At 41.6% G+C, this 23,090-nt stretch overlaps 3 protein-coding genes across 3 annotated transcripts in view; 2 read left to right on the top strand and 1 right to left on the bottom strand.

Moving 5' to 3' along the window:
• Window positions 1–86: 86 nt before the first annotated feature.
• Window positions 87–1,970, top strand: bod1 (biorientation of chromosomes in cell division 1). Its single transcript, XM_042092730.1, has 3 exons — window positions 87–413; window positions 829–953; window positions 1,048–1,970. The coding sequence occupies exons 1-3, from the start codon at window positions 273–275 to the stop codon at window positions 1,241–1,243; spliced, it is 462 nt and encodes a 153-aa protein (XP_041948664.1). The 5' UTR covers window positions 87–272; the 3' UTR covers window positions 1,244–1,970.
• A 12,195-nt stretch (window positions 1,971–14,165) lies between these two features.
• Window positions 14,166–19,020, top strand: stc2b (stanniocalcin 2b). Its single transcript, XM_042092729.1, has 4 exons — window positions 14,166–14,482; window positions 14,913–15,055; window positions 16,527–16,738; window positions 17,262–19,020. Exons 1-4 carry the CDS (start codon window positions 14,341–14,343, stop codon window positions 17,635–17,637), a joined length of 873 nt encoding a protein of 290 aa, XP_041948663.1. The 5' UTR covers window positions 14,166–14,340; the 3' UTR covers window positions 17,638–19,020.
• Window positions 19,021–20,967: 1,947 nt separating this feature from the next.
• The window catches only part of crebrf (creb3 regulatory factor), a 31,619-nt gene continuing 29,496 nt past the window's right edge, over window positions 20,968–23,090 (bottom strand). Inside the window, exon 6 of the mRNA XM_042092724.1 lies at window positions 20,968–21,627. Coding sequence (XP_041948658.1) covers window positions 21,431–21,627 — 197 coding nt within the window. The 3' untranslated portion in view covers window positions 20,968–21,430. The remainder of the gene's footprint in view (window positions 21,628–23,090) is intronic.

The raw sequence follows: 23,090 nt of genomic DNA, 5'->3' as shown, positions 1-23,090 counted from the left end.
GTTCAAAGACAGGATTACTTCAAACATTGTCCTATGATTTCGACATAGTGAAATTAACACATATCCCAGAAGCCACCTCTTTTGGAGCATGCGCATTTTAGTGCATTGTGCTGTGGCTACTCACATTGAAAACACTTAAGGTGTATCTTACTGGAGGTTAAGTTCTAAACAAACATATTTAGAGATTTATTTTAATCAATATTTATTTCAAGGCATACATGGATTGAATATCTACTCAGAGCTATTCACATCACAACTAATCTTTTTACGATATGGCGGAGAGTACAAGTAGCAGTGCGGCGAATCTTCCGCCCGGAGACCCACAGCTTATAAACATGATTGTTGAGCATCTGAAAAACCGAGGCCTCTTCGATGAGTTCAGACGAGACTGTCTTGCTGATGTTGATACAAAAGTGAGTTTTTGACCGTTTCTACAATACAGACTAACTTAACGTTCAAAAATTATAATAGCTTCCTGATAGAATAGCTATAGAATAATTATAATAGCTTCCTGATAGAGTATTGCTGGACTGGATGTGTTACCTATAGCCCATGCTATCAACTAGCCAAAGTTAACGTTACTGCTCCTGTTTTGCACCTCTGTTCTGTACTAACCCAGATTGAACACCACAAGGTTTCTTATTAGCTCATAGTTGTTTTTAGTGTATATATTCAGCAAACACAGAGCAGGGAAACACTTCCTGCTAATGAATGTGCAGTATTTTGTCAATGACAAGTAGTTTAATGGAGGATCAGTAGAATGGGTTGAATTCAAAGTGACAGTGTCGTGTCTTTTCAATTTGTCTTGTCATTGTTGTCGCACTTCAGCCAGCCTATCAGAATTTACGCCAGAAAGTGGACAACTTTGTGTCCAATCATCTGAGCACTCAGGATTGGAACCCCTCAATCAACAAGAACCAAGTGCGAAATGGTCTAAGACAGACTGTTGTACAGTGAGTATATTCCACGACATGGCAAAAATGTAGCAAAATAATTGATAATCATCCTGTACGTGGTCGACCAAGCTCATTCCTGTGTTCTGAACAGATCAGGCATGCTGGAATCTGGGGTGGACCGGATTATCACACAGGTGGTGGACCCTAAACTGAACCACATCTTCCGGCCACACATAGAAGATGCTATTCATGGCTTCCTAGACATGAAAGAAGAGGGTGGCTCTAACGCTATGACATCAGAAGTGGAGCCACAGGATGTCAACAATGCAGCCCCTAAAACACCATGAGGTGTGATTCTCTGGAAACTGACTGGTTTGTGCACCTGAGCATGCTATCTGCCAGCGGTTTTTGGCTGCCGGTATAGTTTGCCATATTGCTGAAAGTTTTGCAGAACGTCGTATGACGGGAGAATTTGTATCCGTTAACTGGAACGAGGGAAGCAGCTTTATTTGATTCACAATTTCAGGGTATGAGGTATTCTGTCAGATTTTCATAACATACTTGAAATTCTCCCGGGGGTGTGTGTTTGTAATTATGTGTGAGAACTGAGTGGGTGAACATTACTTTTTTGCTATGCAGCAATAAACGCTATAGGATTTTTAGCATGCCACCTGAACTAATTTGGTCTCTGAAATGGTCTGAGCAGAACTCTCACAAGACCACCTATCTACATCAGACCATTTCAGGCCAAATACCCTAGAACTCTGCTCTATGTGCCTGGGACAGTCCTCAGACACATGACTGGAGGCCTGCCCTAGTGTATGGAGGATAGCGAAGATTGTGATTATGTCTTTGTCTCCAGACAAGGTGTGTATGAATTAAAACTATCAATGGTACGAACTTTTGTATTTGCTCAACAACAAAAGACTAATCTACACAAATGTGAACTGAGGAAGGACTCTGTATGTGTGTGAGTGTGTACTTCAGCTTTCGGAGAGAAGAAATCTTTTCATCATTTTTTTTTTCTGTCTCTGTATGCACAGTCAAAATTACAACTTGTCTTCTACTCTTGAATTGAGTTATTTGTCTGAACTGTTGTATTGCAATGAGGATGTACATTCTTCCATGCTTGACCCTAGCGAGGCCCGATGACTTTAGGGTTCCTTTTTGACTGATTAAGCTGCACTTGAGCATCCTTTGTAAAAACATATTTTATAATGGAGAACTACTCTTCACATACATTTGAATTAGCTTAAAGCTGTATTATTTTGTGTGTACTTGTACTTGCATAGACAAGATGAAAAATGAGTACCTAATTTTGGGGGAGAAAAAATCCAAGTTGCATCACTGTGATTTCAGTTGGCTTTTGTTTCTTGGAGCTCAGCCATGGTCCTGCTGATTAATTCCAGCAATTTAAACAGTTGAGAAGATGGGATCCTCTCCAGCTTTTCCATTCCATCTGGAATCTTAACAGTGCACTGCAGATTATGCCATAAAAGCTCCTTGTGTTCCTCGCAATAAGGCTAGGGTGTGAAGTGATTGAAAGCATTTGGGCCAAGTTGCAGCATCTCTCTAGTGGCTCTCTCTCTCTCTCTCTCTCTCTCTCTCTCTCTCTCTCTCTGTGTATGTGTCAGTGTGTGTGTGTTTAGCCACGTTCAGATTCAGGAGAGGCTCTGATGGGTAGCAATGTTGCTGACTGCGGACAAAGATTGGCTTGTGTGTCTGGGAGAGGGAGTGAGGTGAGGAGATGTTGCTTGGTGATAGCCTGCATGTCTCTCACCAGCTGGCGTCTGAGAATGTGTGGCCCAGAGAGACTTCTATGCTGACCCAGGAGCATGTTCTCTATCTCCCACCACTTAGAACACTGTGTTACAATAACAACCCAAACTACCCAAAGAGAACGTGAAATATCAGATACCTTACTAGGCCAAAATAATCAATTAATTAACTTTAGGTTTAAGATTGGATGATTATGAACCGGCCACTAGTTTTGTATCACAAGCTCAAAGGGAAAACATTCAACCCCCTTTTATGGATAATTGAAGAAGACAATGTGACTGTTCAGCCGATAAAGAAGATTAAACTAGCAATGCTTTCACATTTAAAACACTTTCCATATAGCAGAGCCTAGAGTTCAACAAAGTTGTCAGGACATTGGCCACCTTGTGTCCCAGCGGTGAACCTCTTGTGCCCAAATGTGGAGTGTGGAGCAAGAGTAGAGTGAGGCTGCCACCCTGCTGGCAGCAAACCGAGGAGCCAAGTAGGTGTTTGACCAAGACTGCTGGATGGGACAACTCCTTTTGGGGGTGTGTGAAGTTTGCTCTCCAGTAATGAAGGTGGTGGTGATTTAAAATGATGATGTAAAATAAGGCCAGTACTCTCTAGGTACCTGTTTATAGGGTCAGTTGGCTTCAAATTTTAGATTGTGAAAACATGAGTCTCCAGATACTCTGGTGTATGTGTGCCAAATTGCACATAAGGTCTGGTGTGTGTATAGTGTGTAGGCAATACCTATTTTTAGACCTTTAATATTATTTTAATTGCCACATGGGACTATGATAGGATCACTATGATCACTGCTGTATCAGCCAGATCTGATTATGTTGCCTTGCCACCTTCATCGTCCAGAAACATGAACCCTCTCCGCTCTCCTTAGCAGCCGTGATCAGGCGCTGTCATGTGGGCATGCTGGCCTTCCTGGTGCCCCCTCAGGGGAATTCAAATCATTCCCCATTAGTGTATGTGGCTCCCTCTAACCTTCTCTCTCCAGCACTCCGTCAATCATTTGATTGAGTCTCTCTGCCTCTGCCCCCAGTGTCTTTTTAAATCTGTTTTACTTTTGTTTATCTCTCTTTATTTCTGTCTTTATGTATTCATCAGTTGTCTTTGTTGTTTTAAATGAAAAATCATTAGCTGGGATCATGTTAAGATATGGCATCAAAATACAGCCAAGATACGTCCTCATCATCCATCATAAATCATGACATGATGTGGGGGGGATACTAAATGGTCAAGAGACTTTAAGAGACAAGTATATAAATCTATAACTATAGAACACAGCAAAGGCATATTTCTGCTTGTGAATTTCTGTTTATCAGCCCCCCCCCCCCCCCATATTGTTACTGATAGTAGTTTGAACTGACTTCCAAAAGGCTATCTCTCAATTTTTGTATTTCTGTATCTGCAGAGGCCTTCTGCTGAGAAAGGACAAGCCACTAGGGGGCATAATGTGGCTCTTGCTTGCTCTGCGCTTGCACTACAGTACCCTCCAGAATTATTGGCACCTCTGCTACAGTTGATTAAAAACGGGTATAAAAAATAATCTGTTGGTGATTTATTGTACTCTCACATTGAAAACAATGAGGAATACAATGAATCATCAAAAGATTATTTTTTATACCTGTTTTTTGTCAACTTTACCCAAGGTGCCAATAATTCTGGAGGGTATAGCCTACTGTATATCAAAAGCATATAGGTTAAGTCTGCAAACCTAAATATTATAACCATGTCAAACAAAGCAGTAGCTGAATCATATGAAATAATATTATTAAATTATAATTATATTATACACATCCACTTTCAGTTCACTTTCAGTCATTAAATCTCCAATGCTGACTGCTTTAGACCCAGTGGCTATGTTCCACAGATGAGAGCATATTGAACCAGAAAAGACTTTCCTCTTCATGCCACTGTTTACATTTCTTATAAACCTTTGTAGGGATTGTATGGAATAATTTAATCATTGCAAGTGGTGCTTATTTTTTACTACTGTTATGTTATTTTAAAGGAACTAAAATTAGATCACCATGACGAGAGTTCTGTATGTTGTGGACTCCACAGGATATCATGATCTTAGTGCCAAATTTAGTTAATTACCTTGTGCTTCTTTTCCATTGCATCACCTCAAGGATTTTTGTACCCTGACTGACCCACCAGGAAGAGGTTGCTGTAGCCTGCAAATATGCAGCAGATGTATGCTGTGCCCAGACATATTAGATAATTTTAATGTAAATTTATGATTGATTATTACAAACTAATTTTGCATTAGTCATAGTTTTTATAATTAGCTGGTTGCTTATTAAGAACTTGTATGGCTTGTTGTGTGGGTCTGACTGATACAGTTGCTCTGTTAAGATAGCCAGCAGTGAACCATATGACTATATAAAGTATGTACACACATCGTACTTGGGATCAATGTCCTTGAAAATACATCAACAAAACTATTAAGCCTACAACTTAAAGGGGAAAGCAGCAAACAAAACAACTCACATGGTAACTGAAGGTAACACCATTTATTTTTCAACATGGGGTATTCTTCCTAAAATAGAGGTATTTTATCAGGTCATGGACTCTCCAAGGATGGAGACCAGGTGCACGGACCCCTTAATACGTATCATATCAAATAATGTGTCTTAATAAGTATTGGGGTCTACAGTGGCATGTATAAAGTACTTTGCAATGGTGTATATGATGTTATGTGTGATGTTTTTGAAGCTTGGTTGTAAATTGGCCGCTGTGTGAAATCCCCTATAGCACAAGAAATTGTGTATATTTGAAATCATACCTTCTGACAGATTCACATATTTTAGAACATGTTTTTTGTCATTCTTTTTTGGTAGAATTCTTCGTAACTGGGGTAATAATGGATCTCTACAGTAATTCTGAGGATCCCATGTTGAAGTCTCTGTCAATAAAGAAAGTTTTTTGGTATGTAATATCTGATAACAATTGGGATATTTGGCGGTTTCTGATGGAATACACTGGAACTGGAGCTATTTGTACCACTATGCAGTTTTCAGATTTCAATCAGGTATGAAGCTCCACCACGGAAAGAGATGAATATATGGCTACAAGGAGTGTGGGTGTTTCGTTCTTAGATATTTGGGCCAATATGTTCAGCCTACTTTATACAAAGTAAATGTTACATCAGTTATTGGGTGCTAGTTGTATAACAATACCCATGTTGTCATCTTCAATTTATACAGCAAACTTATCTTACAAACGTATCTTACAAAACAGGCCAAGTCATGATGACATTTAAAAAAGGTTACTATGCTTGTGTCTCTGTGGATCTTTTTGCACTTGTATTTGTACTTAATGGTTACTCGAAGTTTCAATCCTTACATGTAGTTAGTAGTAACTAGTCTGTATAAGTATTTGCAAACTGAGCCGATCATTTTTGTAAAGACAATCCAGTCCATTCACACAGCATTCTCTGTAACATTAGAAATCAGACCTTGTGCATGCACGCACAATGGCCTAGTGTTAAATGAGCCTGTGCAGGACAAAAAAAAAGTGTCCAGTATGTGGAAAGCAGTGACACAGCACATTTTTAGCCAGAGATATGCAGCAATTAACCCCCCTCCTCCTCTCCCCATCCAACCCACCCTCCAGAACCCCATAAGGAACCTACTAATGGCGTGTGAAATTACACATTCACTTTATCATGGGACGTCAAAAAAAAAAAGTGTCAGCTGACATTGCATTTGTCTTCTGGACATGGCAAATCACCAGAGTAATTATTGAAGAAAGTTGAGAGTGTGTGTGTGTGTGTGTGTGTGTGGGGCTGGGGGGGGGGGGGGGTTGGTGGTGTTGGTGACCATCGCCCTCTTTCCAAACCCCAAACCCCTGCTATGAAATGCAGCTGTTTGCTTCTCTCGAACTCTTGACTGTGAAGGGTCCAGCCACATTACACCCCCCCACACACACACACACCCCACACACACCCCCACCAAGGCCCCCCACATCTGTTGTTGCCCAGTGGATGTTTCTAGCCCATTAGGGGGAGAGATGTCTTTCAGACAGTGGCACACTGAGGTCATTGCTGTGAGATCAGTCTCTCCATACACATGTGGCTTTCCCATTTCATCAGGCATTAGTGTATATCAGCTCAGGCCCACGCTACACTACTCTACTCTACACTACACTACACTACACTACACTCAGTGGCTCAATAATAATAAACGATAAAAGTCATTTTTGTTGTTGGAGTCTTATGCCGTTTACTGAGTATTTCTTGTTTTGTGTATGAAAAGTGACATGTCGTTTACTGGAAGAAAAGTTATCTTCCCAATTGTGTGTTGTGGCCTGATTACTACCTCGTCTTCAAAGTGTTTGACATTCTTCCAAACTAGCCCATTTTATTCCACATTATCCATTATAACTTGGCTTACCTCAGTATATTAAGGCAGTGATTAGAGTGTGCTGGACTATTACAAATGACAAGTTACAGTGCCTATAAAAAGTATTCACCCCCTTGAAAATTTCCCCTTTAATTGCTTTATCTTTGTCAATTTAATTTGACCTTTTTTTTTTTACAATAATTTACAAAACCCCTTCCTAAATATCAAAGTGAAAGCAAATTTCTACAAAGTAATGTTAATTAATTAAAAATGTATAATGCATAAATAACCCCCCCCCCCCCCACCCCGCCCCGCCCCGCCCTTAAAGTGACTTACCTAAATCAACAGCGGTCCAGCCAATTGGTGCTAATAGTCTCACAATAATTTAAATGGATGTAGAGTGCAGTGAATGTGTAATAGTATAGTAATATAAAGACACCTGCATCTGGAAGGTCCAGTCACTGGTCAATCAGTATTCCTGTCTATAATTCCACCATGAAGACAAAGTAACACTCCAAATTGAAGTAATAAGTGGAAAAAAATTCACTGAACATGCCCTGGAGTTCAGAGGAATAATGGTGTGGGAGGCCACCAAGGCACCTATGATAACTGAAGAAGTTAGAAGCTTTAGCAGCTGAGACGGGAGAAACTATTCATACAGCAACTTTTGCCCGAGTTCTTCACCAGTCAAAGCTCTATGGGTGAGTGGCAAAGCTCTTACTAAATCTCAAGTAAAGTTCACCAGACATGTGAGAGACTCCAAGGTCAAATGAAAGCAGGTTTGTTGGTCTGATGAAACCAAAATTGAGCTTTTTGGCCATCAGACTAGATGCTATTTTTGGGGCGGACACAAAACACTGCACATCACAAAAAATGCACCATCTCTAATTTGAAGCATGGTGGTGGTAGCATCATGCTGTGGGGATATTTCTGAATGAGCTGAAGCCTACAGCGAAAACTACATAGAAATTATTTAAAGACAACAAGGTGAATGTTCTGGAGTGGCAGAGTCAAAGCCCAGACCTCAATCCTATAGAAAATCTGTGGTTGGGCTGTTCACACTCGATCCCCTTTCAACCTGGCAGAGCTTGAGCAGTTTTGCAAAGACAAATGGAGTAAAACTGCAGTATCCAGATGTGCAAGCCTAATTGAGACCTATCCATACAGACTCCATGCTTTAATTGAGGCCAGAGATGCATCTACTCAATGCTGACTTGAAGAGGGTGAATATTTATGCAATCACTTATTTTGTATTATATATTTTTAATTAATTAACATTATTTTGTAGAAATCTTTGTCTTTCACTTTCACATTAAAGAGGGGATTTTTGTAAATTATTGTAAAAAAAGGCCAGGGTACTTTTTAGGCACTGTACAAGTTATGCCTCTAAGTTCAACTGGCCCGGCCTCACTTCAAACCATTTAAAGATGAAAGCACAAGACTGGAGTAACATAAGTGGACACTCCACCACAGATGTCAGCACTTGTGTAATTTCATTGATTTACCTGCTTGTTTTTGGCATGTGTCTGTGGTCCATATTTGCAAGGGCAGCCTGTCATGGACCGTAAATGGTTGTAGTATGCACACACACGCACGCGACACAAGTTCATACAAATGCACACAAAAACCTCCTACATGTGAAAATGTAAAAAATACCCATTTTTTTGGTATTCTTGTTCGTCCCAACCACTTCCGTTGGGTTATTAGCACCCCGTCATCTACAACAGAACAAATCCAAACAGCAATAGCTATAGATTAGAAATGCCTGGATAAAAGGACTGTCCTGTAATACGTATACGCATGATTTTCCATTTTCACAGAATCAGAAATTGAAATGTTGATTGTAGTCATTGCTTAACTCCATGTGAGCTCTCTTAGATGTTAGAAAAGCACTGTACATTTCAATGCTCATTGTAGGCCACTGTCTAATTAAGTTCAGTTAATATAAAAAAATGTGTTCCGATTTTTGACAGTTTTCTTTTCACTGATCAGTGCTCATATTCAAAGCACAGTATATGCATCTGTTTTTGCATCTGTGTGTATGTATGTGTGGGGGTAGTGAGTGAAGGTTTTAGGACCGAGGCCAACTGGTGAATAACAGGCAGGTCAACTGAGGTTAAGGCTACTCTGTGTGTGTGTGTGTGTGTGTGTGTGTGTGTGTGTGCGCGCGTACATACTCTATACATGTGTCCAACTGCATGTTGTTTTTGTGCTTTGGGTTTGTGTAAGACACTGAAGTATGATATGTAGGGGAGCCTCACTAGTGCAAACAGATGTAGGTGGTGGGTGTGGGGGTGTTATGGTTATCTTTTTGGTTTACTAACAACCACCCCCCATTCTCACCAATCCCCTGACCCGGGGCCCTCTAGGGATGACACTGATCACCTGATGCCTCTACCCAGAGGTCCTGGACTTAGGTCACGAGTTTCAGGATCATTCACAAAAACATCCTCTTACCTCCCCCCATCCCCATGACATACACACTGGCTCAGGTAAGGTCAAAGGTTACGCAGAGTGTGAAAGGTTGGGCGTCCAAGACGGCAGCATTACAGTAAGCAGGATGCTGGCATACCAGTGGAGTGTCAGACCTGACGTGTTTGCTGCTCTTTGCTCGTGCCAATGGACATTTTGGACGGCAAGCAGACTGGGTCAAACTATAGCCCCTATACCTGTCCAGATTTACAGCCGGAAGCTCCTCTAGAAGGCTCATTGAAAATGGCAGTGAAATATGTGAGGGGGGGGGCATAACCAGGGCACTGCAAATACGCTCCCCAATCTCCGCTGGGATTGCACTCTGGCTCTCCCTCAAACGTTACACACTAGCCCCTCATACAATCCAAAAATAAGAGTTAACATTGAAACTGACCCTCTAAAAATATCCCTGCCAGCTCCTAGTAAGCCCAGAAACGACTTGCTGAGTGAGTGTCTGCCAATTAAGAGAGTTATACGGCATCAGCAGTTACGATCTTAATCACAAGAGTCGCATTAAAGGGAATATGAGATCTCAAATCTACTGAACATATCGCGGACCAGCCTTCCTTCCATTAGACCTTCAAGATTGCAAGGTAATCTCAACATAAGATTAGTGTTAAAAAAAATTAAGGACTCTGCATTATAGACTGTAAAAACACACACACACACACACACACACACACACACACACACACACACCACTCCCTATGCATTTGGAAAGTATTGCTTAGATTTAAAGGATTAGCTTGGTGGAGTTTGTTCCCTCTCCCATCTCCAGTTTCCCTCTCTGCCCTGATTTTGACCCACACCGGGTAGTTCAGTTGGCAGCGCAGAGATAGCCCCTGGCCAATAGCCAATGAGTACACATCCCCCCTCGGCTAGATGACTTGAGGCTTATCAAAGAAAAAGGTGACACAGTAGGATGTCAATGACAAGCCACAATCTGAGGTGATGTTAAAGATTTCTATATCACCATTCGATAACATTCTACAAAGAACCTGGCAATCAAAAGCCGCTTCCGTTAAGCATTAATGCATGTAGCATGTTCAATGAAAGTTAAGTTGCACTGTGTGAAACTTTGTGTAACCGCATGAATTACAATGTGTTCTTTACTTTATAAAAACCCATGGCATTATGATCCAAACGAACACAGACATGGCTCTAAAAAATACATTTTCTAAATAATAAGTTTTGCTCTTTCTGGATGTGCTGACGAACACTGATGATAGCTGGCCTTGTTGACCACAGCAGACCAGAAACAGCCCTCCATTCTTTGTTTGTCTATTTCATTTTAGACTAAACAAACTAAATTCTAACAATTCTCCCTACTTTGGTCACATACAGAAAAAAGTGTTTCAATATCTGTATTCGTTGTCTACCACTCGTGGCAATTATTGATTGATCTAAAAGAGAACTGAAGAAACATGCTAAAAAATGTGCTCTCATGCCAATTTTCCTAATGATAGATAGCAGCACATGAAGGTGTGTTTTAGTGATCTGAGCCAGCAATTAAGACCACCAGGCTACAGTGTATCATCTGAAGTCTCTTCCAGACAGACTGAACCTGAAATTGAATAATGACCAATACAGATCAGACTGAAGGGACTGAACAAAAACATGTCCACAAGAAGAACACCAAGTGCCTGCACGTAGCTGAAGACAACAGCATCAGTAGGCTGAAGAGAGGCACAAGGGAGTCCTCTGCTCCTGCTCTCCTTTCAGGGAGCTAAAGTGTTTATTTGAACCATAGCCCCTGCCTAAAACCTTGCTTACTGCCCTCTGGAGACTCTCTCTCTCTCTCTCTCTCTCTCTCTCTCTCTCTCTTTCACTCCTCTTTTGGCAGCACGCTTGGGCCTGTTAAAGCATGCCTGGCACGGGAAGCACAGGCTGTGCTGCGCTGGGTTCCGCGCCTGCAACTCCTCACCGTCACACTGCGGCGTCAGCATCTGCCACCGGGTACGAAGGGGGGGCTCCACACAGGCCGCCATAGCTCAATCAACACTCGCATCACACAGCCAAAACACACACACACACACACACTGATGCGCACACACACACACACACACACACTGATGCACGCACACACACACACACACACACACACACACACACCAGTGTACACATACATAAATGAAATGGCAACGACATGGGTTGGCAACTCATCACTCTGTTTTATGGTCCTCATGGCAGCCAAACCATTTAAGTAGCATATAGCAAAATGCTGGGTTCGATGTGCGTCATTAGGCTTAGATGGCAAATGAGGCTTCTGAAAAATAAAGAAAAGGGGGGAGGGGCTGAAAATCAGACGCTCTGGCGACACCATTTTGTCCTCCAAAATACCCATGGCATAGCAAGTCCTTTGTTTACTCCTAGCATCTATGGGAGTCTTCTATCTTCTGGGAGGGAGAATGTGCTGTCTGCACCTGGCCTTGCTACACTTCCTAAAGAGGATACCGTGACCTCTGCACCATATTGCAGAGGTCACTGTATGACTCTGTTGTTTCCACAAACACATCTCCCCACACTACACGTCATAGTTGTATTGCTGGCTGCTTTAGGCATGTGGTGGTACATTATGTCTTGCATTATGTAAATACTTTGCTGAAGACTGCGGTGAATGTGGTAAATGTTTACATATCCGTGTGTGTGTGTGTGTGTGTGTGAAAGACACACACACACGGAAACGCAAACGACAGAAACTGCTGCTGTTGTGTTTTACATCACTGTTCGCTCCACAGAAAGGATAACGGTGAATGGATACCTATTAGCAATGATGTGCAAAATGTAGTGAGCTAAACTACAAGCTATTCTATAAGCTACTCTTAAGGGAGAAATCCGGCAATTTTTCATATAGATCTCTGTTTCTCGAGGTCACTGTCTGTACGAGAAAAAAAACCTGAAAACAATCGGTTTTACCTAGCTCGAGTTGCTGCAGCCAACCGCTAAAGCTTCCAGGCATCTACAGTGCTACACTCTGGGGGCATGTACATGAGCCCCCATGTTCATACCCCAGAATGTACTATAGCTGCCTGGCTGCTTTACCAATTGTTTTTTTCTGTACTGACAGTACTTGGTGACCTCGAGAAATGGAGACATAATATGAAAAATTGCCGGATTCCTCCTTAAAGCTTCATTTATGATACATTTTCTAAGTAGCTTGCCCATCACATTAGTCACAAAAAACTCACCACCTGTAAGAACTTTGTGAACACAACTGCCACTAACTGTGAGAACTGAGACAAGAGAAAATGAATTGACTTAAAATCATATCCCTCAGTTCTGGCGAAAGGTGGTTGACATTTGACCTCAAAAGCTCTATTCAAATGGCATCACCTCGTTCTGTGTTCCTGTAGCCATCTGTTGATTGCCAGGAATAGCATATGGCGCTCAGTCCCAGCCTCCCTATTTGTTTCCCATTTACAAAGTCAGGACTGTACATTACCACTAGAATGTTTTTTAGCACACTCACTGAATGGCCATTTAGAGGTAGGTAAGGAGAATTTGGCTGAATTCAACAAAATATACATTATAATCAAGGGCTTACCTTTAACCAAAATTGAAAGCAAGGTTGGCTTACATGACCAGGGCTTAAAAAAACTGCCTGTGAACGATACTGAATAGATTGTTATCCCCAAATTCGATGGAGGACCCAGTGACCAAAGGCGGCCTCTGCCTGGAGACACTGTAGTGCTGGCTGATGTAAACAGCCGATCTGATGCTCTGAAGCCCCATGCCGGAACGTCATGCCATTTGTCATTGTGCACAACAAGCTCCAACTGAGATCCCCAGCTCACCCAAGCACTCCATCCTAAGGAATGGCATCCTCCTTCCTAATCCTACCCAGGCCTGACCTGGAAATGTTTGTATCCACAAGCGGGACACACAGATCTGCAAAACAGCTCGCCTCTGCCATTGTGTAATGGCATGGACGCATTCTGCACATATCTGCTGGTCTGAGGTCAGTGGTATTATAAATGTTTGCCGCGGTGCCATTGACCTGTTCTTTACCTCCCACCCGCTGGATGTCCCAATCACATCAATCAAGTTGCAGTGAAGTATTCAAAACAAAGAAGGGACTTAGGCATTGGCAGCGGTGATACATGTATGGTACAGGCTTTTAGCCCCTGCCAGAGCTCTCTGACAGCCACTCTTCCTCTACTTGTCTTAATGTTCTCCAAAAACCTGACAAACTCACACACACACATTCTCACACACTCCATTATTCTGTCTCTGTGTCACCTCCATACACACAGAGAGAGGGGGAGACACACACACATTAAACACACTTGTTTGTCAACATTGTACAATGCAATAACCTCACATTCTTAATTGAGCAAATTATACAGTTAATGTCTTGTGTATGTTACTGCTGGTGAATGGAAATTGGCTAATAGGCTTTGACGGACACATGCTCTCAAGGTGGACATCAGATGTCTATTGGCTGGATAAGGACTGTGTGTGTCTGCTGTACGGGTTATCTATTAATGTTGCAGTCCAGCTCGTTACAATTTCCCTTTGACCACGTTGTCTGTTGGCTAGTTTACCTGAAATAAATGTCCCAGCTTCTGTGTCGCAAACACTAGCCTACTGACAAACTCTCCACTCAGCTCTCATTGAAAGTCCGCCCTTCAAACTTGGACGTGAGTCTCGTCACTTGCGATTGGCCAGCGGCGAAATGACAGCACCTGCTTGGCTCCTTCAGACAAACTTACACAAGCGTTAGCGAGATATAGCCAGCATCCATTCCTTCTCCAACGTTCATTCACGTTAGTAACGGAGTAAGGGACGCACAAACAAACCTATGAAACAACAACCGAGTCACACTAGAGCGTTTACGAGTTTAAGAAGACATGGGCGTGAAATTGGCATTAATGGGTATTTTAATATTTTCCATTTTATACGACGTCCGTGCTACAGATGTAACCGAGCATGATGCATCTCAGGAGCGAGCTCTGAGCCTCCAGAAGAGAAGACTTACCCTGCAGAACACAGGTAATGACTTGCTCATGAGACACCTTCATAGCAACCTCTGCCAGATTGCAGATGTTGCGCGAACGAAACCTTGGAGTCTGCAGAGGTGCAACGTGGCCGTGCGGTTTTTACGCACAGCCGAGTGAGAATGCAGTGCTTTAAGTATGAGCTAAATAAACCATAGACTGGTGCAACAAGGATAGTTCACTGTAGAAGTACTGTTCGAGTTGAACTGGTGTTTCAACTTGCAGCGCATTTATTTTCGTAGGCTACTGTTCGAAGCATAGCTTCTATGTAGGTAATGAGATGCATGTTAAATCAGCTGCGTGGAGTTCTTAAAGATACATTCCGAGTAAAACATAATAGTAAATAGATCAGTTAACATGGTGTTATTATCATCAACCTAGTCAAATGTGTATTCACCATTTGTGTTCGTGTGTATGTGTTGTAGCTGATATCCAACATTGCCTGTTGTCTGCGGGGGATGTCGGCTGTGGGATGTTTGAGTGCTTCAGCAACAACACCTGTGAGATCCGTGGCCTGCACGACATCTGCCTAACGTTCATGCACAACGCTGGCAGATTTGACTCCCAGGTAAATAAACGTTCTTTGTATATGGTATGAACCCCCCCCCCCCCCTCTCTTTCACACACACACACACACGCATACACACATACCTCATCACAGCATCCTCTCACCACTAACACCAAAGGAGAGCTGCGAGCAACACTATGGTAACACTAATGGTAACACTATGTTACAGCCCATGTGTAACAGGGTAAGCACTAGTAAGGCATAACAAAAATATAAGTAAAGAGTATGAAAGGGTATGATTACAGAAGTAATTGGTAAATTTGTTACAAATACTTCAGGAAACTATAGTTTTTCTAAACATAATGAATTATCCAAATTCACTTATGGCTATGATGGTAACTAAATGTATTGCTGGGTAATCTACAATTTTACAAATAGGAACACTAGCCTAATATTGCTAAACAGCATGATTCTAGAAGTAAGTATTACAATGACCACAAGGTATAGTTTAAGTATAGCTTAACACCTTTTAGTATCCTTTAACTGTGTAAATGTCTTATGTGCATTGCATAGGCTGCACAGGCTGTTCATTGAAGCTTTTACCCTGTACTTTCTTATAATAGCCACTAAGTGAAGTGCAAATGTAGCTTAGTATCCATACTTGGCTGTAATTTCATCTTCAGTACACTGTAACATAGGCTGTGCAGGATGTCTGCTCTAATTTCCTGTAACAAACTGTAAGTATGGTGTAAGTAGGTTAAGTTTGCTCACAGGACAAGTGCCAACGGGGACCCAGGTTCGAGTCCGGCCTGGGTCATTTCCCAATCCCACCCCATCTCTCTCTCCCACTCACTTCCTGTCAATCTCTAACTGTCTAAAATGGCCAAAAAATATACTTAAAAAAAGTTTCCTTACCACAGAGTAATGTCAAGGTAGGCTATACAAATTGAAAAACAACAGGGCCTCCAGAGGGCTTCTTTACGGACTATTTAGGAAATCAAATCAAGCAAATGAAATGACTGAAACTAAACTAGCTGCTGTAAACAGGTGTCTTGCCAGGTGTAATGTCTTCTTTCAACAGAATTAGATGGTCAATAAACGCTACATTGATGCCCAATATAACACCAGAAGAACACTCGGAGAAATGTTACTTTCAGTTTCACTGAGTAAACTGATATACAAATGAAAGCCACTGTCTATTACGATTGTGGGGGCACAGCTGCACAAACAAGTTTATGTTATGTAAAATTATGTTGTACTTTGTTGTACATTTGTAAAATATGTATATTAGATAGTAATGACACTTACATTTTTTTTGTACATTCCCAGTAATAACTGCTTTTATTCTAAGTTCTATTATCATATATTTTACTTATACTCTTTATTTATTTCTTCTGATGCCAAATTACTAGGCTGAAATAAAGTGTTACTGTACCACACTAACATGATGCCTTGGCCAAAAACAGCCACGATCTTGTCATGCTGGCACTCAGACTCCGAGCCATGTTTACCACTCATCTGTCTGCCTCAGGGGAAGTCCTTCATCAAGGATGCACTCAAGTGCATGGCCCACGGCCTGCGCCAGCGCTTCAGCTGTGTTAGCCGGAGGTGCGTGGCGGTCAAGGAGCTGGTGTTCCAGCTGCAGCGTCAGTGCTACACCAAGCACAACCTGTGCTCCGCGGTGAGACAGAACGTCAACGTCATGGTGGAGATGATCCACTTCAGTGACCTTTTCCCTAAAGGGTGAGTCATGCTATCCAAGACATCAAATACAGGGGTGATAATGTATTGTGTGTAGCACTCTAGAGTACACCACCATGACGTGCATCAGTTTTGAACAGCCTATTGCAATAGGTAAAGTCACTGCATCACTCTTTTACCTAATAGATTTATTTGTGGTTTGGAAAGACAACGATTTTGAACTGGGCTGTTTAGAAGAGTTCAGTAAAGAGATGAACAGACACAACTGAACACAAAACGTCAGAACACAAAGGACAACCGGTTGTATTTCGCTGTGAAATTTGAAATGTCAGATAGTCTTTAAGTGCCTTCAAGTCTTTATATAGTCGTTAAGTTCATATATCAGGGATTGTATGGTATCAGTGAGAGCTTACATCTCTGCATCTCTAGCATGCCTGGAACAATGGCCATGCATTAGTATAACAATGTCAGGTCAAGTGAGGTTGTAGGATTTGTGGTGTACCTTTTGATGTTAGACAAGCACTATTACCAGCTGACTGACCATCAGGGTCCCTCTGTCTGTTAGGCCGCACGTGGAACTTGTAAACATCCTACTGGGCTGTGGAGACGAGGTAAGGGAGGCAATTGGTCGCCGCATCCGAACCCAGTGTGAGGTCAACTGGGGGGCGCTGTGTGCCAGCCTCAGCCTCTGTCCTCTAGCGAGGGGAGGAGCTGACCAGGGCCTCACCCCAGCCCCAGCCACCACACAGCAGCATGGGAATACACTGCCACCTGGAGGCCAGCTGGGAGAAGACGGGGAGCAGTCTTGGATGGAGGAGCTCTTAAATGAGAAGGACCAATCAAAACCACAGGAGACTCTTGGTGCTGCCCAGCCTCTTCAAGATAACAGCACTGACACTTTAAAGGTGGAGCCTCGTGGGATTGATGATGGGGGACAATAGAGATAAAACAGACAAAGACACAGAGAGAGAGAGGGACAGATAGGAGGGAGGGAGAGAGAGATGGAGGGAGAGGGAGCGAGAGAGAGAGAGTTCCACCACAGCAAGGACCACAAGAAGGCCTGCTGCACATGTTACCAGAAACGCTGAATCTCAGGGCAAGATGTCCACCTCCTTACTGACTATTGAAGATTACAAGAAATGCAATGCACTCACTCACATATTATACATAGAACACACACACACACACACACACACACACACACACACACACACACACACACACACACAATCCATATTAGTAATCAATAAGCTAAGTTGCCATTGGGCATCAAACACATACTGTACATCTGTCATTAGTATAACTACTAGAAATAGAGATATCTGAACATAAAGCTAACGGAGAATTTGGGGATTTGCTACCTATTGTATTTATTCCAGCTCATTTCACAGGGTTTTATGCTGTTTTGCTTTAAACCAAATCCTGTTCTATTTCAATATTGACTGAATTATATGTAATATTCTTTGGATATACACTTGTGTGTGTTTCCTTGTTACCTATGTCACACAGTTATGTATGTCTTGACAGGCACTTGTATTTACATGGGACTAGCAAGACTGCTATTGTCATTTTTGATGTGAAGCAACTGAATGTTTGTAGTATAGAACCGTAGATGTGCATTCTGCACAGTCTGGCACATTCAAGTTTTTTTTTTTAACTCTCAGAAACCTATAAGCTGGTTTAGATGACAGTGCTTGTCTTTTACATTCAACTTGTTGTAAATGTTGACAGTGAATTAAGGGATCTACCTCAACATTTCTCAGCTATGACAGATATTACAGGGGCAAAGTAAATGTTCACATACAGGAACAATATTTTTTCACTTTTTACCAGGGAAAACGTTTTACATCTATTTCATTCAAACATTGCATTCTTGTTTTGTAAGACTTGTAAATACAATATATATTTTTATTTATTTTGAGTATGCATGAGATCTATACATTGCGCTTTTAATCTCCCTTTTTATAATGCAACTGCAAATGTGAAGTGCTCTGTGTGAGGATTTTATAGACATATTTGCAGTTTTGTCTTTCTTTTTTGTGGAGAAAATCAATATTGTAAATACTTTGTTCTTATTGTATCACACGTTATATTATATGCAGTGTTTTATGAGCATATTTTTCAGCTGAATGTGAATGTCAGTGAAAACAACTGGGCATAATAAAAGAGCAAAGATCCCCCGTCTTAATTGCTTTGTGTACTCATAGGTGAGATTTTGGAAAAGGATGCCTGAACCAGACACCTCACCTTGCACTCTAAAAAGTGATGTGTTAAAAATGATACATCTGCTGAGTATGCTTAGGGACAACACATCTTGTGTCAACTTCAACATAATTGTGTGGCTTGCCGGGTGAAACAAAAACGTAAGTGTATCTGCACATATCTGCTGTGTTGAAATAGAGTACCAACGCGTTGTCACGGCAGCAACTTCACTGGATCTAAACAAATCAATTTAACTATAGTGGTGGGTTTCTATTTAAATAATTTTACGTTTCCAAGACATTACTGATTAGTATAATTTTTTTATCCTGTAGGAATCACATACTACAACACACTGCCTCGCTAAAGAAAGGTCACACACCCTAATATTTCTTTGGACCGCCTTTAGTTTTAATTACGGCACGCATTGCATGAATTTTTCGCCAAGATCTTGTATTGATGACGGGAGATTCGGACCACTGCAGTCTTTCTCCAGCACATCCCAAAGATTCTCAATGGGGTCTGGACTCTGTGGTGCCAATCCATGTGTGAACATGCTATCTCATGCTCCCTGAACCACTCTTTCACAATTTAAGCACCATGAATCCTGGCATTGTCATCTTGGAATATGGCCTGCCATCAGAGAAGAAAAAACCCATTGATGGAATAACCTGGTCATTCAATACAGATAGTCAGCTGACCTCATTTTTTGGGCACATAACATTGCTGAACCTAGACTTGACCAACTGCAGCAACCCCAGATCATAGCACTGCCCCCACAGGGAGGCTCTTACCGATTTGCTTAGTTAAATCCAGGTGGTGACCTTTTTTTTGGCCAGGCAGTGTATTCATTAGCCTAGAAATCTAGACGCGCCCCTAGCGGCAGCCAGGGCTAGTCTAGCAACTCTCCGTTGGCTTGTGAGCTCCAGAAATCGAAACTTAATCAGGCCATTGAAATCGTGTATAGAGTCGTTTGGTGGGCTTAACATAATGATTGATGGCAGAGTTGCAACGGTTTGGCTTGAATTCCCTGCTACTTGAAAACAAATATCCTATTGCGTTCAGAGGGAATTTGAAAGACAACTGATTATCCCGCCCCTCGGACTGAGCACTGCGAACGGTGAGTGCCCAGACCCTACATTTTAATGTGGGTCTGGCTCGCCAGGCTATATATTCATACCAACATGATCAAATTTGTGACTACAGAGTTTTATTTTTGCATGGGTTTCCACCGTAAGAGACCTGCATATAACTTCACGGCATGCGATCATGCCACATGCCTAAATGCAATGCTGTCGATGCCACTTTGAAAGGTTTTTTTAGAGCCAGTGACACACTTCGGTACTCTATTGCCACAAAATTGTGTGGTTCCTGAGCTAACATGCAATGTGTCATTGTAACACATAACTTTTTAGAGTGTGCAGACCCTGTTGATTTGAGCATTCCGGGCACTCATTTGTATGTTAACTGCCAATGAACTGCACCTCTAAGATGAGCAGTATGATTATTCTGAAATCAAGTGCTGAAGCGGATTACCTCTTGATAACCTCCAAAACTGATATACCACTGCCTCCAGAGTTGAAACCTCATGCCAGTTTGGTCTGAATATGATGGCTGAGCCCCCTCAAAAGTGTTCTTTTAAATAAACCTCAAACGGCAATAACGGTGAATATTTGAAACACAATACCAAGTTTGGTTTATGAAAGAGCATACCCCACTTGACATTCTGTAATAGAGCACAGGATAAAAACCCATGCACACCAAACTACATCCACTATGTGAAATGCCAGCCTGCTGCCTAGTGGCATTGTTATAAACCTTTTCACACAGGACTGAACAAAAGTGGAACCCCAAAACATAAAAAAAAAAAAATGCTGAGAGGTTATCAAGCTCTTCAAAAGCAATGGCATGGCATCACAACAAACACAGCAGGCACAATGCAAAATGTCTATACACCGGCATGAAAACAAATTCTATACGTATGTACGTTATAGGTTTAACAGTGGTATTTACCATATTCACCAAGGTTAGATCATTATATAATAATGAATATTAGATATCATAGGCCCGAGTCAGGATAAGATATTTATTCCACTTGTGGCTGGATAAAATCTCTTGAAATTCGACAAAGAATCTATAAAAATTGGTGCTTCACAATTGCATTGCTTTAGCATATTGACAGTAGTCCTGGTTTTCACATCAAGGGTTTGGAATGCAGCATGTTTAAGATACAAGTTTCCTCTTGTTCACTATACAAACTATTCACATTCACCTCATTTAAAACAACAGCCAGTGCAAAAAACAGGTATAGATTATTCCACACAACATAAGTTAAAACTCTCCTATTCTAGTCTAGTCACAGGAATGTTCACTTAAGACACTCCAAGTCCGCTATATATATATATCCCTTTCATTCACCCTGTATTGGCAAAGGTTCTTGTCCTGCTCTTCCAACAACCTTTTCTTTGACAGAAAGTACAAAAGGGGAAACCCATTTCTCTTTTCCCACTCATCAGGATCATGTCTTTATGGCTGTCAAAGGAAAGGGAAGAGTCTTTTCTTCACAATGTAGACTACTGTGGCCAGAAACAAGGCCAGGGCCAGAAAGATGAGGAGTTTGTCTGTGACCTCTCGACGATTGTATTTTAAGATCAGCTTCCTTCCTAAATGGATGGCCCCGTTCAGTGCCCTGAACTCCTCATTGGTCTCCAGAACAGTCCTCGAGGAGATTACTGTGGTAGGAAAAGGATGTCAATGTGACAATCTAAAACAGCTATGATGGGGCAATAATTAATCAATCAATCAATCAATCAATCATTCAATCAATTAAATGAATACATTCTCCCTTCAATCAGACTTATGCGATGCAAAAGATCTAAAGATTTAGCAATACCTAACAAACGAACGTGGCAGACCAAAGAAAATCCATACAGAAACATGCAAACCAGGGGCCTGTACTACGAAGGGAGCTTAACCTACCCAGATGTAACCCAGAGTTACTTTGTTAAACCGGGGTTGACAAAACCTGGTTATCTTAAGTGGTGTTTATCGGTACTACGACGCTGATTATGAAGTTGATTTGTTGAGCCGGGGTTAACCTAATTGGAGTTTGTGCGTGTTCACATAAATGGGGCGGGTTGCAGCGCAAGTCACTACTTTCAATGATGACGCGATCACCTTATTTTACGGATGAGGAATGCACAATTATTATGAGAAGTTATGAGGAATTAAAACCCACTCTACGACAAAAATCAAATACGTCGGCAATGAACAAAGCAAGGCTGTTGGCAACATATTGCAGATCGGGTAGCCTAAATGCCTAAAAGTAAAGTTTTATTCCCACATGTTCTTCAAATATGTGTTACGGAGGATTAATAGCTTGCGGAATGTCTGAAATTAGTTGAAATAATTAAATAGCCTATTTTGAGTTCATAGAAAGGCCTACAGATGCAACCCAATTCAGAAGTGGGCATATAGATTACAGTAATAAGGATAATTGAATGTTTAAGTAGCCCCCATTGACTGATTTAGTGTATGCCTAATTCTGTGAACATTTCAGATGCAACACCATTGCCAAACGCACATGGCAGCAGGTGAAAATGAAACACAAAAACATTATTCAGAATAGTAGGTTTATATAGTAGCTTGCATTAATATTTCTTAATTATGAAAACATGTAGGCCTAGCTCATAGCCTTCACTTGGCCTCTGTTTTACAGCTAACAAGAAAAAGGTGTCTGAACACTACTGTAGGAGGAAAGGCACCAGAGTGTTTTACAGTAGCAGAGGAGTTGGCCATCGCAAATAATAGTGGAAGGCCGATTATGGAGGGGGTTGAGGGAGGCATTCGGTCGGATTCTGGTGCTGTGGAAATGTGTAGCCTTTATGTGCAGGGTACAGTAATATGACATTCAATTCAATAGTCCATGAGCCACAGGGGGTCGTCACTACCACTTGGGGGGGGGGCAAATTCTCACTATATTTTTCTGAAAGCTACATATCTCTGGAGTATAAAATGGTATGATAGCAAGTTGGATCTTGTAGCTTTGTGGCTGTATAGGCCTTCAAAGTTGACCTCTGATTTGAAAAAAAAAAAGGAAATTCCGCCTATTGGCTTTTTTTGTTAAAACACTCATAAGAGCCCAGAAAATAATCCAAATCTTATTATTACTGATGCATATGTGGTGTTTGATGTT

Source organism: Alosa sapidissima, chromosome 5 (genome assembly GCF_018492685.1).
Source record: "Alosa sapidissima isolate fAloSap1 chromosome 5, fAloSap1.pri, whole genome shotgun sequence".
NCBI classification, from domain to species: Eukaryota; Metazoa; Chordata; class Actinopteri; order Clupeiformes; family Clupeidae; genus Alosa; species Alosa sapidissima.
Note: the sequence above shows the minus strand (reverse complement) of the source record. Positions and strands in the feature narration are given on the sequence as shown.

Bases quoted from the DNA above. Each gene is read 5' to 3' on its own strand.
- stc2b (XM_042092729.1), top strand. From the start codon at position 14,341: ATGGGCGTGAAATTGGCATTAATGGGTATTTTAATATTTTCCATTTTA. The intron at 14,483-14,912 runs GTAATGACTTGC...TATGTGTTGTAG, and splicing joins ACTTACCCTGCAGAACACAG to CTGATATCCAACATTGCCTG. The intron at 15,056-16,526 runs GTAAATAAACGT...TGTCTGCCTCAG, and splicing joins CTGGCAGATTTGACTCCCAG to GGGAAGTCCTTCATCAAGGA.
- bod1 (XM_042092730.1), top strand. From the start codon at position 273: ATGGCGGAGAGTACAAGTAGCAGTGCGGCGAATCTTCCGCCCGGAGAC. The intron at 414-828 runs GTGAGTTTTTGA...GTCGCACTTCAG, and splicing joins TTGCTGATGTTGATACAAAA to CCAGCCTATCAGAATTTACG. The intron at 954-1,047 runs GTGAGTATATTC...TGTTCTGAACAG, and splicing joins CTAAGACAGACTGTTGTACA to ATCAGGCATGCTGGAATCTG.